Genomic DNA, 23478 nt, shown 5'->3' with positions numbered 1-23478 from the left:
CCGTGTCTACGAAGCACATGTTTGATGCACCCCCCTTGGCTAATCAATCTATATTCCAAAAATGGGTTACATACACACTGGGCTACATTCTCATGTATGTGGGTAAGGTAAACATCTTGAGTTCAAAACATCAGCTCTGTTTGTCACTGGACAGAAATCCAGTGAAATCTTTTTATGACAGAATGAGGGTGGAACAAACCTCTCTACATAATCAAACTGTACAGACTGCTGCAAGGGCAAGTGTTTTCCAACCACTTTATCAAGAGAGGCGAAACCGGGTACTAAAATCCATTAGGAGTCAAGAGTTGAGTCATAGAAGAAGTGTGGTCAACTTTCAGATTACTGAAGTTATGGGTGAAAACATGTTCGGTCTCCAGAGGGAAATAAACTGAGCTGTGCCCATAAACCTGCAACTTCTCAGAGGAAGAATGGGAGGATCTTCAGATTTCTGACTGACCACCCACCAGCCTACCTTCCTCCCTGAAGGTTGAAACTTAACTAGTTTTTAATTTTACAAACTAATTCATTTGGTAATTGCCTTTGAAATACATTGTAATAAACTGTGGAAACCAACTGCACCCAAACAGACAGTTTACATATCAATACTAATCACAGCTCTCGTGAGTTACATTGTGTCCAATGTTATCAGTGATTTGATGTGTAAATAAAAACACAGAACCCTTTCTCCTCAAAGGTTAAACTGAAGAAATTATCATCTTGTAACAAATTACTTTTATTTTTATTATTACAACCTCTAGTATCATCAATTTGTAAAATATGTTACATGTTATAATTTGTTTGCAGGCTTATGTAAAAAAACTGCAAACATGGTGAGATAAGAAGTTTGCTTTGGTGGAGGTATGCAGTCTCCTAGCTACATATTTTATCTATTATATAATGTGAAAATACATCAGCTTGACAGTTTTATACTTAATAACAGCAATTTGCCTTTATATATAATTTCAGGTCTTACATATATACTTTGAGCGGCTGTGGATGAGAAAAAATGTGCTGCCCATGCACTGTATGAATGTGCTCATGAATGGGTGAATGGTAAAAGAAAATTGTACTGACAAGCGCTTTGAGTCTTCATAAAGACTAGAAAAGCACTGTATAAATACAGATCATTTACCAGAAGTGTTTCCACAGCAATATATATATATCACATTAACTTTGCAATTGTTATAGAACACAAAATATGCAAACCAAATAAGCTACTGTAGCTGTAGAAAACATTGTGTAGAAAATGGCTTATGTAGTAAACTTGTGAAACATTTGCAGACCAACAATCACTGAAGGAAGAAAAAAAAAGTTTTATCAGCAAGTTTGAGCCATTGTTTCAGTTCTTCAATCTGTTAAAAGTTTTTTTGTCAGTCTAGCTTCGGCCAAATGATAAATGTTTGAAACATTTTCTTTCCCTAGTGAAGCAAAGATGAACATTGAATCTCATAGAGGTTAGAGGTTGGATTGATTGCAGAAATTGCCACGACCACACTGGACTTATTTCACAGGCTAGTGTCTGACCTGATCAGTGCGAACATCATCTGGAACACCAACAGGAACTCTGGTGGTGGAGACGTGGTGTTAAGTGTTGGACGACCTATAAGAACGCAAAAGAGTGGCAACCTCTGCCTGGAAGCTCCTTTGTTTCAGTGGCTTTTGGACTCACATTGGTACAGTAACACAGGCAGACCCACCATGCATTAAGAAGGGCTTAACTGAGGGTTTGCAAAACAGCTAGTGGCACCACCTCATGTGGCACTTTAACCTTAAAAAAGATTCATTAAGGAAATCAACTTGTCATACTCCTTTGCTATGTGTGACATAGGACCAACATTGGATAGCAAAATGTGACTTCTGTTTTCTGTTTGCATCGATTGCTTTGAATTGAACAAAAAAAATCTAAGCAATTGAAACAGCTGAATAATTAAGCTGCACATTGCCATATTTTTTATTATTCTTCATGACTATTTTAAAGAGTCATATGTGAAGATATGATATTTAAATAACTTGGTTTGTATCAATTTTACAAGAAATGTGGTCAGTTTTGAAATGTGATATCGGACATGGTATTAAAGCATTTAAATTGTATGAATTGAATGGGTTGAGACTCACACCTTTAGTGACAAAAAACAAACCTTTCAGAATTTCCTGGTTCTGTCACATGTGCCAACTATCTAGGCTGCCATTTTGGAAACGTTGTTGTTGTCATGCAAACAAAGTCGCATGACATCATCCAGATGTTCCGTATGTGTCCCTTAGGGACTTCATGAGTTTTAGTCAATGTAAAGCTATCTTAAGTTCTGTGTTGACATGACTGCTGAACTCTCTTATTTCTCCCTGGAATTTCATTTGAAAATAGTGCATATATTGAACTTATGTGAAGCACATTGAATTGTCCCTGTGTTACTGCACAGAAAGACGTGCCTGTAAATGACTGGCTATAATTGTAAATGATCAAATTAATCTCATGATATGAGATGTTGCACGTGACATCTGGCATATGGCTAATTTCTGACATTTTGTTGGTGTTTGGAGCCTCTGAAATTTTACTTTGTGCAGACTGCATGAGCATCAGCACTCCTGCTAGCTATGAGTGGTAGTAGTAGAGTTAGTGGAGTTGAATCTGAAACAAACTGAGCTGAATCAAATCCAGCAGAACTCTAGTCTCTGCTCTATGATGTCAATTCAATTTCACTGTCACTAGTGTCATTATGTTGAGGGTCACATGGTCCGGGACATGAAGTGTCTGCTTGGACCATGGTTTAATTATTTTCAAGAAGTCACTGCTATTTGTTAATTCACTTATAACGATTTCATGCTGAGTTCAATTTTGAAGTCCATCACATCAACTGCAGGTACCCACAGCAGCCTACCACCAGTTTCCAACATAAAACCTCGGTGCTTTGAGGGCTACTTACTGCTGAACCACTGCACCACTGCTCCACTACTCCATCCTTCACTTCATAATTAAAAGGTCACTGGACAGGTTTCACTGTTTAATTGTCATTATTTTAATATCAAAGACAATTTCATGTTGAGCTGAGGATTTAATACATCCAAAGATTTTCTGGAAACAAATTCAACAGAAACAGTCCTAATGAGAACAATCACAGCTGGAGTTACACGGTACTAACAATAGATCAAGCCATTCCTTAAGTCATAAATAAACATTCAATATTCATACAGATTTTTATTTTTTCCAAACAAAGAACTCAGCTATTTGTCTATTACATATTTTAAAACAGCATTCAGAATAGGGAGCTGGAACATAGGTTTATGTACAGTTTCTGGTAGAGATTCACATTCTATCAAAATAATCCATTGAAAGTAAAGCCTTCAAACGTTGGTAGTAAAAACAGGAGCAGAGCTGAACATGAACTGTCTGCCTGTTGTGCTGCTGCAGTTCACTCGTACCACTGAAATGTTTCAGTCTCTGGCTCAGAGTGTTTTTGAGGGGGGATCTGTCAGGTTTGTGTGTGTGTGTGTGTGTGTGTGTGTGTGTGTGTGTGTGTGTGTGTGTGTGTGTGTGTGTGTGTGTGTGTGTGTGTGTGTGTGTGTGTGTGTGTGTGTGTGTGTGTGTGTGTGTGTGTGTGTGTGTGTGTGTGTGTGAAGCTTCCAACCTCTCTGTGGCGTTTGTCTACAGATGTGTGCTGTAGAAAGCAGGGGCAGCATAGCTCTGCGTCCCCAACATAAATGGGGACAGGACGTGGCTGGCTGTGAGGAAAGGGAGCTGAACCAGGCTGCCAGTGGGAGGGTGATGGTGGCTGGCATAGCCAGCATGCATGGCCAGGTGCCCACTGACTGGGGGGGATTGGCTGAGAGGACTGAGACCCCCCAAGCCTCCTCCCCCTACTCCCCCAGCCCCTCCTGCGCCGGTGGGAGCGGACGTGTCTGCACCAGGGTTTTGTTTCTTCCACTTGGTCCGGCGGTTCTGGAACCAGATCTTGACCTGAGTCTCAGTGAGGGAGAGCGACAGGGCCAGGTTAAGCCGCTCACACACTGATAGGTAGCGGGTGGACTTGAACTTGTTCTCCAGCGCCACCAGCTGCTCGTACGTGAAGGCAGTCCGGGCTCTACGGGGCTTCCCTGACTTGGAGTCTGAGCCTGAGCGCTTCCTCTTGGGCTTGACCCCTTGGCCCCCATGCGTCTGGCCATTGCTGATCTGGCCTGCAGACCCTCCTCCTGGGCTATTGGTGTCTCTGGAGGGGTCTTGGTGGCTGTGCTGGCCCTGTTCTCTCTCTCCACTACTGGGCAAGGCTGAGCTGCTCTCTTCACTGCTGTAGGGGCCATCTGGACCCTCTGAGTCTGGCGTCCCGGATCTGTGATATCCATCTTCATCTGGGCTTCTGTATGCAAAGCCTTCCTCTGAAAATACACACAGCAAAAGCAATGTCAGATTAAAGCTATTGTCATAATCACAACTCAGATAAGGAACTGTTGAGGTTAATACCACTCAGTAACCAGAGGGTTGAGCTACACTTCCTCTAATGACCATTCTCAGTGCAACATTTCAGGCTCAACAAACTAAAGTACTGAAAAAACAATTGGAAGTGACATGAAAGAACCAATCTTTGTGAAGGAAATATTCTGTCCAGGAGTGGACTGATCTATGGAGCCTCAGGATATGGCTTTAGGGCCCATTTCCACGTCCTCTTTCTCTCAGTCTCTCTTCATGTTGATTTTAGCAAACAAAACAGTTTTTCCTTGTACCCTAGATTCCAGCATCCTTTTCTGCCTCAGATTTGTGGTGTGACAGTGAATTTGTAAATATTTATAGACAATCACCATGAAAGCAACAAAAAAAATCTTATTATCTATAATGTATTATGTTGCATAATACATAAAGTAGTTTGTGTTTTTCTAATTCATCAAGTGACGAATTACCACACATATTACAATTATAATTCTCTTTGAGCCGTTATAGTCCAACGTTTGGAGATTGTCCAATTCAGCCAGATCAGTCTCCGTAAAGGGTCTAAATCATCTGAAGAGGCCAAAATGAGCTGTGGGCCCTCAGTGAGGACAGCTGGAGTTCCTGCTACTCCTGCTTGGCTGTTTGTCAGATAGTTTCTGTTGTTACAAAATAATAATGCAAACTAAAAAAATATTTAGTGAATACTGTGGTTGAAGTATTTCAATTTGCAATTATACAAACAACTGGAGCCTTACCTGAAAAATTGAGTTATATGTGAAAATGTGAACATTTTGTCTAAGTGTAATTAAAATCAGTCCTATTTTTATTATAATTGTAATAAGCCACTTTCATGAAAAAATGTAAACCTACTCTGCCCTGAAACATGGTAGAAGAGTGACCACAGTGAAGCAACAATTCAGGTAAAAATCTTTCAACTCATGTTCACATGTGTCTGGAATAAAGAGTTCAAAGAAAAGACTTTCAACAGGTTAGGAAGATATGGAAAAAAAATCTTTAAAGAAACGGTAAATGTCCAGCTTATATATGAGAATCACCTTCACCACGGTCCAGGGATTTCAATGAATTCGTTTGATTAAAATATATGGTTTGGTTTTGCGTTCTCTCGATATGAATCAATTTTCTCTCTGTTAATTTTGTATTCGTTTTTTATTCATTATTAAAGCATTGGTACATTTATCCTAATAATTAATTAAGTCATACTTTGATCTAAATGTTAAAGAAATTTACGAAATTAATACAATAAATGAAGAATTGAAATAGCAGACAGGAAACACACAGTACAGGCTGCTGTTTGAAACCAATATTCACCAAATAATAATACCGTTGTCACACACGCATGTACACGCAAACATTCACAATTAGCCCACCTCGGGCCTTTTTTATTCTTGAATTAAGCTTTACTTTTTATAGTTATATCAATATTTAAAAATATAATAATAATAGCTGTATTTTTTATTATTATTACGCATTAATAATAATAATGATAATAATAATAATGTATCCATAATATATAAGGGTTATTATAATTCTTGTTATTATTATTTCTGATGGAGTGTGTGTACTGAGCACGTGTCCGCTCAACACAAATGGACGGGGGGGGGGGGGGGGGGGGGGGAGGCGTAGAAACATAGCGGAGTGAAAAGAGGCCAGAGCCCGTGTTTAAAGGTTCATTCCGTGTAAAGTCACACTTACTCCTCGGGTACTCCTCGGCCCCGTAGCAGCCTTTGGGCTCCAGATCGGGCTCGCGCTCCACCACTCCTCCTCTCCGGTTCTCCGCTCCGTAAGCGCTCAGTTCGCGCTCTCCCCGGTCGCTCGCGTGTTGCTGCGGTCGCCGGCTGCTCGTGAACTTGTTTGGGTCCAGGATGTCCAGCACGGAGAAAGAGGTGGTCCGGTGCCCGGTGGGGCCCTGACAAACAATACACCACAATTCGTCATTTCGTTACAAGCTGCGTTTATTCACTGTGTCCAGAAGTGCAGCTGTTCATACGACACAAACCTGTGGAGCTCACCGCCTCTCATCATGTCTAACCGACTTACAATTACTTAAAGCTTCTACCACAACTACCATTATTATTATTATTGTTATCATTATTATTATTTTAGTCGCAATATGATTATTCATTTAGAATATGTGCCACAATTCTTTACATTACGATGTAATAATAATAATTAGTGTAAAACACATGTAACATGATTAATACAAGGAAAGTAATAATGATAAAAATATTATTGTTATTATTAATAATAATCAAAGTTTAGAATGGGTGAGCCAGAGTAGGGACATGAATAGTCCACAACTGTACCTAGTGTTAAAGTTGGCTATAGAAACACGCTGTGACCTGGAGGCAGACAAACAGCAGTGTGAACTGCGCACATCACAGCCAATAAAACGGACTGTAAAGTGTATTCATAAAGCAAACAGACACAGCAGCGACATAAATCAACGAGATTTCTTGTATCCAATATGTAGCGGTCAGTAGGCTATCAGCAGGCAAACGAATCAAGCCCACTTGTACTTCTACACTTGTGCTGTTGAAGAAAAGCAGAGTGGAGAATAAAGGAAAAAAAGCCCTTATTATTTTTGATAAGCGAAACCAACATGTGATTTTCAAAAGATCGTTTGCATTTATTTTTAAGCCTTGATTTATTATTTCCCTAAAATCACCAAACACTCATGAAAGTTACATCAGTTTGACCCCACATGATGCTGATATGCGCATGAAATTTATTTCCTGAAGATTTATGCCAAACCAAAATGGTGCCAAAAGTATGTAGTTCAGTGGGGTTTAGGACCAGTCACTCACAAACGAAGTAAGTCTAGTGAAGGTCTACATGAATAATCTCACATTAATAATATTATTATTCTCTCTTTTAATAATCCGAGGGACCGTGAGGGTTGGACCACAGGACCTCATTTCATTTCATTTCATTTCACAACAGCCAACCACAAAAATACACACAATCTTGCGTATATATATATATACGCAAGATTGTGTGTATTTTTGTGTGTGTATTTTTGTGTGTGTATTTTTGTGTGTGTATTTTTGTGTGTATTTTATATATATATATATATATTCTTATCAGGACATCAAAACCGGGTTGTAATCTACACCAGACACATTTAATCTGTCTCCGATAAATTGACACGAGGGTTTCCCGACAATTTAAGTCTACTACTTTAATTTTTAAACGATAATACTTAATTTTTCGTTTAGCTGATAATGTTTCTAATTAAAAGGAAGGGAAATATTTTATATCATTTACATGCTGCACTTCACAATTCTGACGCTGGGGATTTCATTCTCCTCTTTATCATAAAATAGCGAAAGAAGAACAAATGAGCGTGTTTGACATATGGAAATGTGTGTGATTTTTTATAGCTTTTTCCTCTTTTAAAACCACTTTCAAAACTGGCTCCTCATTTTGATTACATGTCTGACTTGGGCCTCACCGAAGGACATGTCACCACAGGGCCGCAGGACGTCTAACATGACCAATTCCATTACGATCATCATCATCAAAATCATCCTCATAATCATCATCATCATCTAACCCCAAACAGTTCGCCACTTACACGCTAAACCTCACTCAACAATCATTGGTTTTCTTCTACTTTTAATCACGTGTAACTTTTGACGTGTTGAATCTCTGCTGTCAGTGTGTGTTTGTCTGAAGTGCCCCCCCCCCCCCCCCCCCCCCCCTCCCTCAAGATTGATCCATGCATCTACCTGCGGTGGCGGGACTAACACCGGGTTTGTCGGCGCGGGCTCCGAGTGGTTCTCCCCGGCCTGAACATCTCTGCCTCCGGCTACCGCGTTAGAGAAGAGCCGCTTCTCCCCGGCGGCAACTCCGTCCAGCACGTCTCCGCTGTCCGGGCCCACCACTGTCTGAATCCCGTCCCCGTCTGGCGCTCTGTCCCGGCTCATCACGGACTGGACCGCGTCCACCACGGGTCCTGCTACGGCTCTTTCCCGGTTTATCACGGCCTGGACCCCTTCTCCTCCGGGCCCCGGTACCGCTCTGTCCCGGTTCATCGCTTTACTCGCCTTTTCCCATAGATCGAAAATCCGGATTAAATTACAGGTGCGGTGTTGAATGCAAAAAGATTCCGATTAAACCGTTTTACAGGGACTGCATATTTCGAAAATATTGAGTTCACACCACGCAGCGGTCAACATCCAGTGTGAGGGGATGTTTTCAGCCCGGTAAAGTTTTCCATCGGTGAGAATGGAGGGATGCGGGAGTGAGTGGATCAGGCTACCGGACGTGGTCCCGTCAAACTTTGAACTTCTTCTCTCCGGCTCTGTCCCTTCATCCTCCGCGTCCCCGCTACAACACAGCGTCCGCCCTCACGGAGTCTGTGAGTCTCGTTCGGCTCCGATGTCCCGCTCTGGCACTTACACACACACACACACGCATAAAACAGCGCAGCGTCCCGACCTCCAGCACCGCGCGCTTAATCTGCTCACCGGAGGGTGCGCGCTCTGGAAGCCTAACGGGAGTTGAGGGCGGAACGGACGCTGATCTATCTGTAATGGTTAAAACGCACACACACACACATACACACACACACACACACACACACACACACACACACACCTACTCGCTCTCTCTCTTCCCCTCTCCCTCCCTCCCTCTATTAGTTAAGTGAAGACCCCCACCCCCTCTCTCTTTTAGCGCCTCCAATTCGCAACTCATTTTTCGATTTTTAGCCGGTCCCTCTATTCTCTATCCTACATTCACATATAACCCTGTGTGTGGGTGCGTCTGTGCGTGCGTGCGTTTCTCATTGTTTCTGCATTCCTATTCAACTCTGCGGGTTGTAATTGGCTACAAATTAATCCAGTTCCACTAATAGTCCATTATCTCAGGGCTGCGCGCACACAACGTTGAGGTGCAGACCAGTCCATCACGAGCACGAGGACGACCAGACAGAGCAAAGGAAGCGCGCGCTCGCACCTCTCAGGATGTGAGTTTGTTTGTGCGCGTGCCTGAGCAGGTGAGAGGTGTGTGGCCTGCAGCGAGGCGGGCAGCTGCAGGGACACACACGGTTAGTGTGGAACTGAGTGCAAACTATAGCTGATGCGTTAAGCTCGACCAGTGCATCCACATGAATGCAGCTCTTATCTCGGATGCAGATTCCAGGTCAGGGCCTCTCCTCAAAACTCAATTACGGCCTGAATAAAGCCGGTAATGTCCCCGCTGCAGTGAAATATTGATTCCTAATCCTTGGCAGTCATTACTATGCCAGAAAATAATAGACCACAGAATTGGATTTTGATTTAACACACGACGTGTTTATTCTAATGCTGGGGATTTAATATTCCGTTGACTGTCATTTTGAACCGCAGAGGGTAGAGAGCAGTGATGAGGCTCTTACGCAACACTTTTTATATTGTTGTGGAAGAAATTACAAAAAGAAAGAGAGGCGACGGGACATCTTTCCTGTCCTCCTCCCGGGTCCTGATACGCAAGGTCAGCTCCATGTAATTGCCTTGCTCAATGATCCTTAGGGGGACAAAATAAAAAAGTTGTGCAAAATAATGGCTGAAATAATGAGACATGATTAGCCAATCAGAGAGCTGAACCCATTACGAGCCATTTGATCTACTTCCTGCTTCCGCTCGGGGGCTTTATGACTTTATTTTAAACAGTCAATGTGTGAACTTTATATCACAGCAGCTTATTCACCTTGGGAAATATTAGCATTTTAAGAAGTGGAAGAAAAGCACTACCACCCACTGCAACAGGAAGAGTGAACAAAGGAGTATGGAAGGCTCTCATTATTTTTGTTTTATCTGCATGTGAGATGCAGGGCTGCATAAATCCAGGGCCTGTCAAATAAGAGACACATGACAACTTTACTCTTGGTTAAAACATGATGCAGTTTAAATATCAGTTTGACTCCATGATTCTGACAAGTATGGTTATTGCCAAATAGACCCTAAAATCCAGATACTTACAGAGTATTCAGATCTCTTGTCCCCTCCAGATTTTTTAGATAATAATAGCAACAACAACAACAAAACCAAAACAATTATTATACTTATTTTATGAGTTTAATGATAATAATTACATATGAACAGTATAAAATTATGTAATGATATAAATAGCAAATATATTAGAAAGAGCATCAACAAAAAGAGAACATTATCAGAACAATTTAATATTGTTAAAATATAGTATTGTCTTAATTTCATAATGTAATTAGGCTTATGTATGTGTGTGTGAGCGTGTGCGTGTGTCCTTTTCCCACCGTGTGCCAACAGACTCCCTCTCTCTAGTCACAAGTGTACGTGTGTGCTCGTGTGTCAATGTGTGAGAGGGAATGCGTGTGTGAGTCTTGTGTCTATAATTATTCTAATGAAGGTTAACGAGCTCTACTCAACCTCCTCTTTATTTAATTAATTTCAGCCAGTAATGAATCATAATTACTATAATTAGCAGCTTAAGCGGCTTGATCTCACAGTGGTGGTTGGTCAGAGTGAGGTGATGATACAGAGGCTTCCATTTCCTCGTCCCTCTGCTGATACTGTCTCTGCTCAGTTGCATGTATATGCTCCACACAAGTTCACACGACTATACCTCCCCCCTGTTGTTATTAGAAAACCTGAAAATCCAACCAACCTTCTGGTCATATTTAAATAAATGTATGTTTCTGCTGGTCTTGTTTTGGTGAAATGTTTACATACTGTTCTTTCATGTACAATATCACATTACATTTCAAATCACAGATATCTTTGTCATGAAAGGCTTTGTATTAAAATGCTTTTATATTTTGCCAGCATTTGTGTGAACAATTTCAGTTAACAATTCAAATGTTTTTACTGAGGTCCTGAGCCAAGAATCATAAAGCCTACTTATATAATTAAAAAATGTAAAAACATTGACTACTGACACGAATATCTGCTATCAACAAATACCAAAAAAACAATTTCATCTAAATTAAAGATGTCCTTCTTCTCTTCCTCCTTTTTCATACATCTCTCTGCTTCTATCACATCTCTGCTTTTTTCAAGGTTCTTTATTTTAGATCAGCACTCCTCCTCCTCCCCATTAGAGGAGTTATAGTCCCTTGCTCCACTCACACACATTTGACCCATCCGCCCCCCCCCACACACACACACACTCACACAGTTCGACCACAATACATACTAACAGTTAGACACTCAGATAGCATCTGACCTGAATAATTAATTAAATATGATAGCTGATTAAAAAAAGCATAACTAATAGTGTAATATCTCAAGCTGTCGTCTTTAATAGTCAACATTGTGTGTGAGTGTCTTATCTGCTGCAGACAGACGCTCTCACTATTGATTCCTGTTCATTTCAGTTGTCAGGCAGACCACTCAGCTCATCTGGAATCATTAAACTCTACTGTCTACCTGTCTCTGTGTCCCCCAATGTCTCTCTCTCTCTCTCTCTCTCTCTGTCTGTCTGTCTATCTTTCTATCAGATTTTCTAACATCATTGTTTATATTTCATCCACTAAATTTACAGTAATTTTATTAACATTTCAAGGATTAAACTGTGGCTGTTTAATATATTTCTAATATTCAAAAAATCTGGGCAAAACAACATTAACCATCTTCTGTAGCACTGTATGTGTGTACGTCTTATTCCTACAGCTTCAGTAGCATCACCATAGTAAAACACATCAGCAAGCCATCCAGCTGCATTAACATTTTTAATACTGTTTTTTTTTGTCTTAATTTACTCAGTATTTGTTACAGGGACAATTTCCAGCTGAGGAATCAGAAAGATGGATGAATTGATCGTTTCAGGATGCCGAGAGGTGACGTACCCTTAGTTTGATTGTGGTGCTGCAAAATAAATCTTGTGAAGACCAATCAATTACACAACTCATTCCACACCAGGAATTAATGTTTACTTTCCTCTCAAATAAACTCAAACCTTTCACATAACTTCCCTCGAGACATTCAGGGTCAAGTCTCTCTGACAAACTTGCAACAAGAATGTGTTTTCAATCTACTACGAGGCCTCTGTGTTACTTCGCTTGATCTAGCAAACAATGGTACTCAACTGCTGACCATGCAGGCAATGTGCTAACATAAACACACACACTCACACACACACATATGACCATCAGATCAATATTTATGAACTACCGTGCTCCTGACAAACAAGTGAGCCACATCCAAGTTATGGCAAACAATCAGCACAGACAAAAATTCACAAGAGCCATTTTATTGTCTGCTAATTGATTAATTCAGTTAATCCTTCAACAGCTTCTATTGCGATCCAGTTCTAGAAAGATGTTCAGCCCTACAACTGTCTATTTGGCCATTTAAACATGTTGTTGGTTCAGTTCAATTCACTGTGGAGGGTGTTTTTATGTGTCTGTAATGATGTAAATTCCAGGATGCCAAATTACAGCTGGTTTGACTGCTCTCAGTAATATAATGATGAAACCATGTCAAATTTTGTTGAGTTCTGACGTATACATGGGGCTGGATTACGAACTGGACAAACCGGCCAAGCCCTCAGCCCCATGCACACTGTCAGGGCCTCACATTCATTTATCTGCATTTATTCACTAGTAATTTGATTGTATCAATAAAGGAACTCTGGCCATAAACCTTTGTAGCACCTTACTTGAGCGTGAATTCACATATCGAGGTCACTATGTCAAAATGAACATGACCATATTCCTATAGAATGTTTTATTGAACTAAAGCAGGGTAATTTAGCCATGTGTGGTATGGAAATGACCTTTAAGCACTAGAGGAGTTCAACATGAGCGAGGGGTATAGAGTACTCCTTTGCTTTGGTAAAGGTGTTAATCCAGCTCCATGATCAATTTTAAACTGCATGATGTTTATTGTTTTTTAATTGAATTGCATTATATTGAGACATCTATTTAATATTCTCTTTCCTTGACAGTACAAACAGTTTCCGGGTACAGTACAAATAGCAGCGGGGAACAATATATTTGAGTCCAGCAGATCTCTGATATACCAGGTAATACATTATGTTATAGCTCACACTATACAAGCTATGCTTACATATAGTACATACTTTACATGTCCAAAAACAACTGGCCACTTTTGAATAGATACTGTACAAAGATCTGCCTCCTGTAAGAAAGAATTACAGGATAAAATTTACTTTTCTACTCTTTGTGCTCATCGCCCTCAGATAATTGGAAAAAGTAGTAATAGAAGTAGTAATAACATGTTTATGCGCTGCATCTACACAACATTACACTGTGCTCACTGTGGTAGTGCAATGAAATACAACAATAAACACAATGAAAATTATGGATTTTTAGGGAAGTGAAACGTTTATAGTGTTCATCTATGCAATACTCTGTTCCTGGATGAGAGGGTTGTGAAGTGATGAGAGGTGATGTCCAGCTTTAAAAACCTGAAATCACTTAAAAGTCTTTGTGGATCTTCAGGGCTAAAATGGTTAAACATATCACTTTATTCTCACAGTGGCGCTTTCACACAGTAGCAATGATATCTTTGCAGCACAGTCCTTCGTTTTGAGTGTGTGTGTGTGCGTGTGTGTGAGTGTGTATGTGTGTGTCAGTGATTGGTTTCTGTTTTATGGACTGGCTAGCAGAGTGCTAGTAATCCGCAGAAATAAATCTGCTTTATTTGACCTTAGTGTTAACTGCAATAAAGTACACTTTACTGCTGGACAGAGACATGTACACACACACACACACACACACACACACACACACACACACAAACACAGTGGCCAGCTATCGGGTCATTGCTGGCCACTTGACAACATTTATAAGGACATAGAGAGGGAAATGTTTTCTACACGGGCTGTCCTGTAGCTACAGATTACACACACACACACAAAAAGACACACACACACACACACACACACACTCATACACACTCACTGAAAACCTGTTTACCATGTCTGTTGCAAATAGATTTATACTGTGGTTCATATTATTACGTTATTGTTTAACTTGGTCTCATTCATCTCTGATATAAAAACCTGGCCTATTTAATGTTTATTCTCCAAGAATTCAGACTTGCTGTCAGGTGCAGGTTGGACTTGTTAACAACTCTGTTGAACTCTGGTAATGTTTGGACAGATATATTTACCATACTTTTCACAAGTGTAACCTTTTTATTCATGGGCTTGGCTGATGCCTTTGCAGCAAGTAAGCAGCCAATAGAGATGGAAGAAGGCTGAGCTTTTTTTGGGGGACATAATTCTGCAACATAGAAAATGTCTGTTCGGTCTGTAAATAACCACATGCTTGAGTTGAATGGGGCAGAAGTAGAAACATTCATTTAAGGTCAAAGCTGTCACATCTGACAGGATGTCTCTCAGGAGCGTGCAGTACACTGTTTTCATAATAATGATATGACCAATTGTTTTCACAGAAGAAAACAACTTCCATTTCTTGTCTTCCCGTTTCATGTCTCTATTGTCGTCAGCTATCTTGTTTCTGTCACATCCAATAACAGTAGAAGAAAGTCTTCCACTCATCATAATTATGAAGAGATGTTCCAATTTGAAGAGCTTCAGCCTGGATAATTAATTCATATTCTTGGACATTATAACATCGCCAGCTACATACATAGCTAATTAGTGCGGCAGAACGTTACATTTCCTATGTTCTAAAATAGGAAGCGTTTAGTCTTAAAAGGCATAGAGGTATTGATGGCTGATCTATTGGGCAACATGGTTTTCATCGAACTACCATACAAACCAGTAGCCAGTCAGATTTACCTTGAGCCTCAGTGAACCCCCAAGTTCAACCTGTATCATTGTATCATTGATTACAAGGCAAAAAACCCTGATGACACTAAGACGCAAAGGGAATTTATTACACATGACACACGGAGCTTATCTTTCCAGCTTCTCCTTCCTCTTCTTCATCCTTATCACATTAAAGTAAGTCATATCTCATCAGTACATGTTACTGACTTGACCCCTTCCCCGGAATCCCTTGCTTTATCGCCCGCAGATCCGGGCCCGCTGTGGCCGCACCATGGATTACGATTGTGGATCGCGCATCAGAGGGCGCAATGGTGGATCCAGTATGGCGGATTCTATATCATGCGGACTGATCTTAATGGTAATGATGGATCCTGTGTCACGTCCTGTGTCACGAAATTATCCTTCAAAATGTTAACTCTCATCAACGCTGCTAAAAACTTTAATCCTGATGATGTTTTCCTACACCTGACATCTATTGAACTTCTGTCCGTCCTGGGAGAGGGATCCCTCACATGTGGCTCTCTCTGAGGTTTCTACGTATATTTACCCTGTTAAAAGGGTTTTTAGTAGTTTTTCCTTACTCTTGTTGAGGGTTAAGGACAGATGTCACACCATGTTAAAGTCCTATGAGACGAATTGTGATTTGTGAATATGGGCTATACAGATAAAATTTGATTGATTGATTGATTGATACAAAGTTTGGAATGTGTCGTTATCATCCTGAACATCAAAGAAAGGGGTTAAAATGTTTAACCCTTCAGCGCTCTGATGCCAATAACATTATGATCAATGTTGTATTTGAATTTGCTGTTCTTAAACATGGTAATTCTTGTAGCTCAGAGGACTCTATTAGTGGAAAAAAGGTTCTGGGGAGAATTAAAACAACAATACAAAATAGGATCAAGTAAGTACATATCATCAGTGTTGTACCAATTTTAGTGTGACCACACAGGCATGGGTGCTGGCTGAGATACTGGCTCCCAGCTGAGACACTGAGCTCCACATTAAATGTAATGTATTCAAAAGTATGAATTATGAAAGCAATTAAATTATAGTGGTCTTAGAAAGTCCAAGAAACGATTAGACAAAATAAGTTTGAGACGACATTGTTCCACGATCAGAATGTATTGGCAGTTTTCTTCACTGCTTCAGTTCAGTGGATTGTGGGTTTCAGAGGAGACAAACTGTTTGTACCTATTAAAGTAGTTGTGTTGCTGGCTGCCGCTTGAGGTGAATGAGAGTATAAACCCAGTGAGACCAAATAAAAAACAGTGACTCCTGTTTCAGTATAGACCAAAACTAGAAATATCACTTTCTCTTAAAGCACTGAATTAAACTGATAGCTATCTGTATTGTCAAAGACTGAATAAGGGACTTAATAAATCTCAAACACATGCACGCACACGCACACGCACACACAAACACACACACACACAAAAATACACAGAGAGAGAGAGCTGTCAAGTATAACATCAGAGCTCCAGGCAGAGAAATGTGGCAGCAGCAGAAAAAAAAGCAAATAAAGCAAATGGTGTTATCAGTAATTTAACAGCAGGCTGATATGGCCTATTGATCTGTCCAGTGGAATCTTTTATCTCCACAACACAATGTATCCACTCTGCTGTTTATGACCCCACCACACCACCACCACCAACCCACCACTAGCACCACACATAGTCTATTACAAGTCTTGGGTCTATCAACACATACTGTAGGGACATACTTATCACAATATAAACACAACACAACACAATTGGACCAAGAATGTTTATGATCCTGAGCTTTGTGTTTTTTTGGCTCTACCACTAGTGGTCACTAAACTCACAAAATAAAAAAAATTTGCCGCATCAATTTAGAATCATTGTTGTATGAGTGCTTATTGTTAATGTGGCTGGTGCAGTGGTGTGTGTGTGTGTATTTGTGTACAGTATGTGAATGCTTCTCTGAACCAAGTTGATGGCCTAATGTTAATACATTTGCTCCATTAATGATAATTACAGTAATTGCTAATTGCTGAAAGGCAGATACTTCGTTTAGTATCCATGACTTGACAAACAGGTGTAGTTATCTTGCTTTAGTTATTGTAAAGAGAGCTAACCAGGAAACATCAGTAAAATGATTTCAATGGATTTCCCGAAAGCTAAGTGGGGAACTTTTAGTAAGCTCAGTGCAATGGACACTCTCTCAGCACACTGCTGCCATTCAGACACTTATTAGCTAAACAACTTCAAACTCTCTGTTTCTTGTCAAGCTCTGTTAATCCTTCTTTTGTTGATATTGTGCATGTCCTTTCTTCGGTTCTGAAATGGTTCATGACTAACAATGTTATTTATGCCATTACTGCTGAATTGGCTGATTTTCACACTGGATGGGAGGACTGATCAGATGTCAGAGTTGTGACTGTGTTCAGACAGACTGGTCCACACTATGAGAAAAAACTCAAACATTTTGGTAACTCCAAAGTATTCATATGTTGCCTGCATACTTTAAGGAGCAGGGGTTTGTTCAGAGAAAAGAAAAAGCCCAAGTTGACCTGTAAAGTAACTAATTTCTTTTTCTGTTGGGTCATTAGCAGAGTGATGAAATTACATTTTGAATTAATCAATCATTACAATTAGTATCGTGTGATGAGCCCCCATGGAGCATAACCCAGCATTATGTGTATTAATCAGGTGTTAGTCAATTCTTTTAGTGGTTTCAAGGGGTCAGTCAGGAGAAAATTATCTTAACATCAGCAACACCTCTACAGTTGAGCAACAAACTCTGCTGTGTGACCTCTTTAATGCTACATATCTGATTGTCATAATAACTGGCACACACACACACACATACACACACACGCTCCTCTATTCACTCTATAATCTCTCTGCTTTATTTATCTATTCTATCCATCACAGAATTAAAAGACACACACTGTAGTTAAAATTCCCAATAAATCCATGTTCATCAAGCAAGGTGCAGCAATTATATCTCCTTTATGGCACCCCTGTTGCCAGCGGTACCCGCAAATCTTTTGTTAATTAAGATCATCCCATTAAGAAACTAATTAACAATTAGCATAAACATAATTAGTGAATGCTGACATTTGGCGTGCTCCATTGTTGAAATAATTTCTAGAAATTGCCCTCAGAGGTTTTTGTCAGAGGGGGATAATGGTGGTACTTTGTCATACATAGCCATAAAAACAAAGAGGAACATAACAAGCTTCCCAGCTAATTTTCATAATGTGTATGAATGTATGTGTGCTTGCCTGCATGCATTACTGTGAGTTTGTGAGAGTGTGTGTCAGAGAGAGAGAGGCAGTTTAGCATACAAAAAAGAATAGAACAGTTGTCTTGAAGAGTTACAAATCGTCATGTTCTTTCCTATCTACAAAAGGTGTTGGTTCCAAAAAGTTTGACTCATTACCTTCATGTTGTTCATTTGTGTGTAATTGTACCTTTGCTTTGACTTAATGTTCTATCTGAACCAATAATAGATGCAGCCAATCATCAAACTCAGTGTTGTCTCATTGGATGTATTGAAGATCAGTGGCATTGAGATGTCTAAAGAGCTTTGATTTTTATTTGGCCAAAACTTTGCACCAATGCTTTAAAAAATCTTTGGTAATATGCAACAGAAACCAAACCAATCTGCCTGAATAACTTTTTCAAAGAAAGATAACCAATCCAAAGGGACGCCAAAGACAGTCAATGAACAAAGAAAAACAGGCTTTGGCTCAGGAAGTTGAGTGGTAGAGCGTCCACTAATCAGAAGGTTTTTATTCTCCGCTGCAACTGTCAGGAGAATAAAAACAAAGTGAACCCCCAAAGTGACCCATGGTGGGTATTGCTGGCAGTGTGTAACTGATGTGTGACAGAAAGAAAGAAGATCCATACAGGAAATAATGCGAAACAGACCGCAGATTATCAGTTGTAGAGCATGTCCATCCTGGAGGCTACTTTAGACCTGCACTTCGATGGAGGAGAGTGTGAGGGGCTGGTGGTCTGAAGTGAGCACAGCCTTGATAGCCGCCTCCTGGTTTTCCCTGTCAAAGCGAGCATAAAAGCTGTTGAGCTCGTTAGGGAAGGAGGCATCACTGTTTTGGCTGAATAATACTGATATCTCATACCCCCCATGCACACACACACACACACACACACACACACACACACACACACACACACACACACACACACACACACAAACACACACACACACACACACACACACACACACACACACACACACACACACACACATACACATACACACACACACACACACACACACACACACACACACACACACACACACACACACACTGGCCAGTCTCCTCTTTCATCTCCTCTCCTCCCCAATGGGCAGCAGTCTTTAGAAAATTAACTTTGAAAAGTCCGGGAGAGACATACAATTCATCACATACAGCTCTGTCAACCACAACACTATTAGAGACAGGGGTGGAACATGTATGTGCGTGTATGTGCATGTGTGTGTTGCAATGACAACCATCCCACAGAAGCATTTACTGTAGGTCTGTCTGGGGATGTCTCTGCATCTCAGTGTGAGTGCACGTGTCTGTGTGTATGTGTGTGTGCGTGTTGCCATCTTCAGAGGCTTTGATAAATGTTTCTATTTGATGGTGTGTTTCAGGCACACTGGCTGTGATGTGATGGATGGATAGAAAGAAGCTGCTAATATGTGGGATCGGACTAAACACTACTACACTGGTATCACCTACACCCATCCTGCTATTAACACATCACCTGTACATACTTAGTGCAATAGGCCACCACCGACAGGCAATAATATTATCCGTGCTATTATACTTCTGAAATGTTTAGTTGTAGTCTTAAATGTTAATGGCAATCTCAGTCTGTTATTCTGTATGTATTACCTTCTAATTTAACAAAGATATGGGAGAAATAGTATATTATAGGTTATTTTCCAATCAAAATTCTATTCTTATCATTCTAATTAGCATATAGAGTTGATGTGATTAACACCTTAGTCTACTTAGTGCGTCTGCCTGGGTAAGGTGCATTGTCAGTGTGTGCAGTTGTAAAGCTGTTGAGAGATCAAATATTTGTGTCTGCACTAGTGAGTCTTATCAAATGGGCACCTTCAGGGTGAAAAATGGTCAAGTGGGGTATATCAAACCCCTGTGCACCATGTCCTCCTATTGAAGCTAATTGCTGCCAGTTGAATATAATGGTCAGACGGGCATTCACTGCAGATCAACAGAATGAGTTAGAAGCAGTCAGCTCCACGGTGCATGCTGACAGAGTCCTCCCACATTAGGAGAAAAAGTGGGCAAATAAGACCATCCAGAGTATCTTTGAGATTTGAATTTGTGATCAAAGATCAAAACTGTGCTCTAATTCCATAGTTGTGCCACAGGACTGTTTTAACAAAAAGCCCTGCTAACAGGATTCCACAGCTGCAATCTACAACCACTGAACCCATTTGATTTTTAAATTGTTCCTTAATGACCTTTGCAGGACCTTGTAGCTGAAAGAAAAGTGCAATACCACAGTCTAATGTCAGTTAGCACAGTGCGAGTCTTGTTAGCTCTAGTGTGTCTCACTGGAAACTGAAGATAAACAGAACAGCTTCAATATTGAATAAGAGGCCAAGAAACACTCTTGTGCTGAAATACATGTTTTCTTGAAAATAGACTAAAAGATCATAAAAGATAGTAATTACTGTGGAGCCAAGTTTAGCTAATGTGCATGAGTGCGGAACACTGAACGCCCCTGAAATTGTGGTGCACTTGATATGCCCACTTGGTAATCTAGCATTGGTGCAAGTTAGGGTGACTATTTATAATTCAAAAATATTCTGGTGGGCTGATGCCTAAGAACTAAGTCTTACTCATGTATACAGCAGGTACAATCAGACTCTATAGAGTCTACTGTTTATTGATGGCAGCACTGTAGTAATGTAACTCAGTCCTGTCATCTGTTGTGTGTATACAAAAGGTTTTTGAGTTTATCTTGGTGCACATCTTCAGGTCAACATGTCCATATGACCTTCTACACCTTCCTTCAGCATCCCCCTCACTAACAAAGACTTTACACACACAAGGCATCATTAACACTGACACACTCACAGGCTCGGCCTAAACCAGAAACAGTTTTATTATGTCACCCAGTGCTTTTAACCATGTTTTTTACTGAATTCTTAGCAAAGATTGCTCCGTGTGGGGCAGTGAAATATGAAGTGTATTGTCTGCTGGTTGGGTTGCTTCATTGTAGCTGAACCTTCAGTGTCAGTCTGAGGAGACTATTGATTTTAATTAGCGTCTGCCCACAGGGAGCTGGCTGATGATTGGAGAAGAATAGGATGTCCTCAAAACTATGATAAAAATCACCCTCACACACACACACACACAGCTAATTATTAGGTTTAATCAGTGGTGGAATGGCTCTAGGTCTTATCCAAGGTGCTTAGAGGTGGAAAGAAACACAAAGAGATGGAGGGTGGGTTTCTAATCCACACATAGCACAAATTTTAACCGAATTTGAGGGTAATTCTAGATTATGTTTTGATTTTTGTTTGTCTGTCTGTTAGCAGGATTAAGCAAAGCTACTGAACTAATTGTATTGGAACTTGATGGAAGAGTGGGGTGTGTGCCAAAGAAGGTCCCATTATTGTGAAAGAGCAGATCCATGAATTATTTTTCCGTTTCTTTCTTGAGAACCTATGGTGGCCTTCCTTTGTCTTAATAACTCAAAATCACATCACTGAGGTTATTTTATATTGAATTTGGGCCTGAATATTGCACACTGGATGTTTAAAGAAAGTAAACTGGAGCGCGAGAGAGAGAGAGAGAGAGAGAAAGAGAGAGAGTAGAATGGAGAGAGATAGCATTATATTAATTGTAAGGAGCTTTGCTGTATCACTTAATATAAGGTAATATAAGACCTTTTTAATCCCGAAGGAAATTCTTGTCTGCATAAGCATGTAAAAGCTTGTATTAAAAATGAAAATGTAAAAAATTCCAGCATGTACAAATAAAGTTGATGGTCCAGTGTTAATTTTGCTACTGAAAAGCATGAATTGAAATACTATTCGATTACCCTGTCTTTAAGACAAAAAAAAGCAACAATATTAGTCACATAGGAATAAGACCTAAATGCACTGCTCTCATCATTTGTAATACACATTTATCGGCCATAATAGTATCGTCTTTAACAACAAAAGACAATAGAAGAAACACACCAAAGAAAAAGCACTTATAACGCCTTAGTGTGAGATATAATGCAACTTCAACAGATGCTGCCTTGTATGTTTAATGGTAGAGATTTCCCATTGTGATGGAGCAACTACTTCTAAGGTTTGACCACCTTTTGTCCTCAGTCAAGTGGACCAGGACCAGAGAGAACTGCTGGTCCTACAGAGATAATGAAGGTCACAGGTGGAGACAGGTGCCTCATCAAGAGGGTCTTACATCCTCTTAACTAGTGGACTAGAGATGTTTTGGTTTCTGAGTTTCTTTACACATAGAGACTGTTTCCGTTCTCTATGCTCATCTCAGGCCAACTACCTTCTGAATTTAGCTTCAGCAAACAAAATGTTTTTTTATTTGCTGTTTTTTTGTTTGCTGTTTTTTTATATCTGATGTTTTCGCAAAGATTTGTTCTTACTTCAGCTGCAACATTACTGTGTTAAAAAGTGCAAAATTGAAGTAACTGGAAAGTAAGTAAGCAAATAAAAACAATGTTTTAGTTAAACAGAAACCTGGATCAGCAGAGTGGGGAGTATTACATGACTGTGTGCTTGATGTCTTACTGAAGGGAATTAGTTCTGATGAAATGTACATACTATTAAATAAGGTAAACATTGTGTGCTTCTGAGATCACATTGCTGCAAACTGCATCAATAGTAAATCAAAATGGGCTCAGATCAGATACCATTAAGCAAGAAATGGTCTTATTAAAGACAGATGGAAAGACATCTTTAACACAAGTATTTCGTCATTTCTTTCTTTGTGCATTTCTGAACTTTTCCTGGCTAATGAAAATCCAGATCCATGCATTTCTTCCACTTTCCTTCATCCATCCTGTAAAACTGTGGGGATTTGTTTTGCTGTTATATTTGAACCCTTAACCGGTGGGAAGTGTGACCGGTCAGAGTGTGTGCGTGTAATATCCTCACCCAATCAGAGCACAGGAAGGACCGGATTGCTGTCGCTACACAATTACTGTTAAATGTCAATTTCATGGTGGCAATATTGAGGAGATTAGAACTTACCTATACCATATTCTCTCTCTCTCTCTCTCTCTCTCTCTCTCTCTCTCTCTCTCTCTCTCTCTCTCTCTCTCTCTCTCTCTCTC

The 23478-nt window shown here is 40.1% G+C and overlaps 1 protein-coding gene across 1 annotated transcript; it reads right to left on the bottom strand.

The window, feature by feature from the left end:
* Positions 1-3640: 3640 nt before the first annotated feature.
* nkx1.2lb (NK1 transcription factor related 2-like,b) lies at positions 3641-8472 on the bottom strand. The gene is made up of 3 exons (XM_062393422.1): positions 8167-8472; positions 6131-6344; positions 3641-4368 (listed from the first exon to the last, which is right to left on the bottom strand). Exons 1-3 carry the CDS (start codon positions 8470-8472, stop codon positions 3641-3643), a joined length of 1248 nt encoding a protein of 415 aa, XP_062249406.1.
* Between the last annotated feature and the right edge of the window lie 15006 nt (positions 8473-23478).

Source organism: Platichthys flesus, chromosome 8, assembly GCF_949316205.1.
Source record: "Platichthys flesus chromosome 8, fPlaFle2.1, whole genome shotgun sequence".
Classification (NCBI taxonomy): domain Eukaryota; kingdom Metazoa; phylum Chordata; class Actinopteri; order Pleuronectiformes; family Pleuronectidae; genus Platichthys; species Platichthys flesus.
Note: the sequence above shows the minus strand (reverse complement) of the source record. Positions and strands in the feature narration are given on the sequence as shown.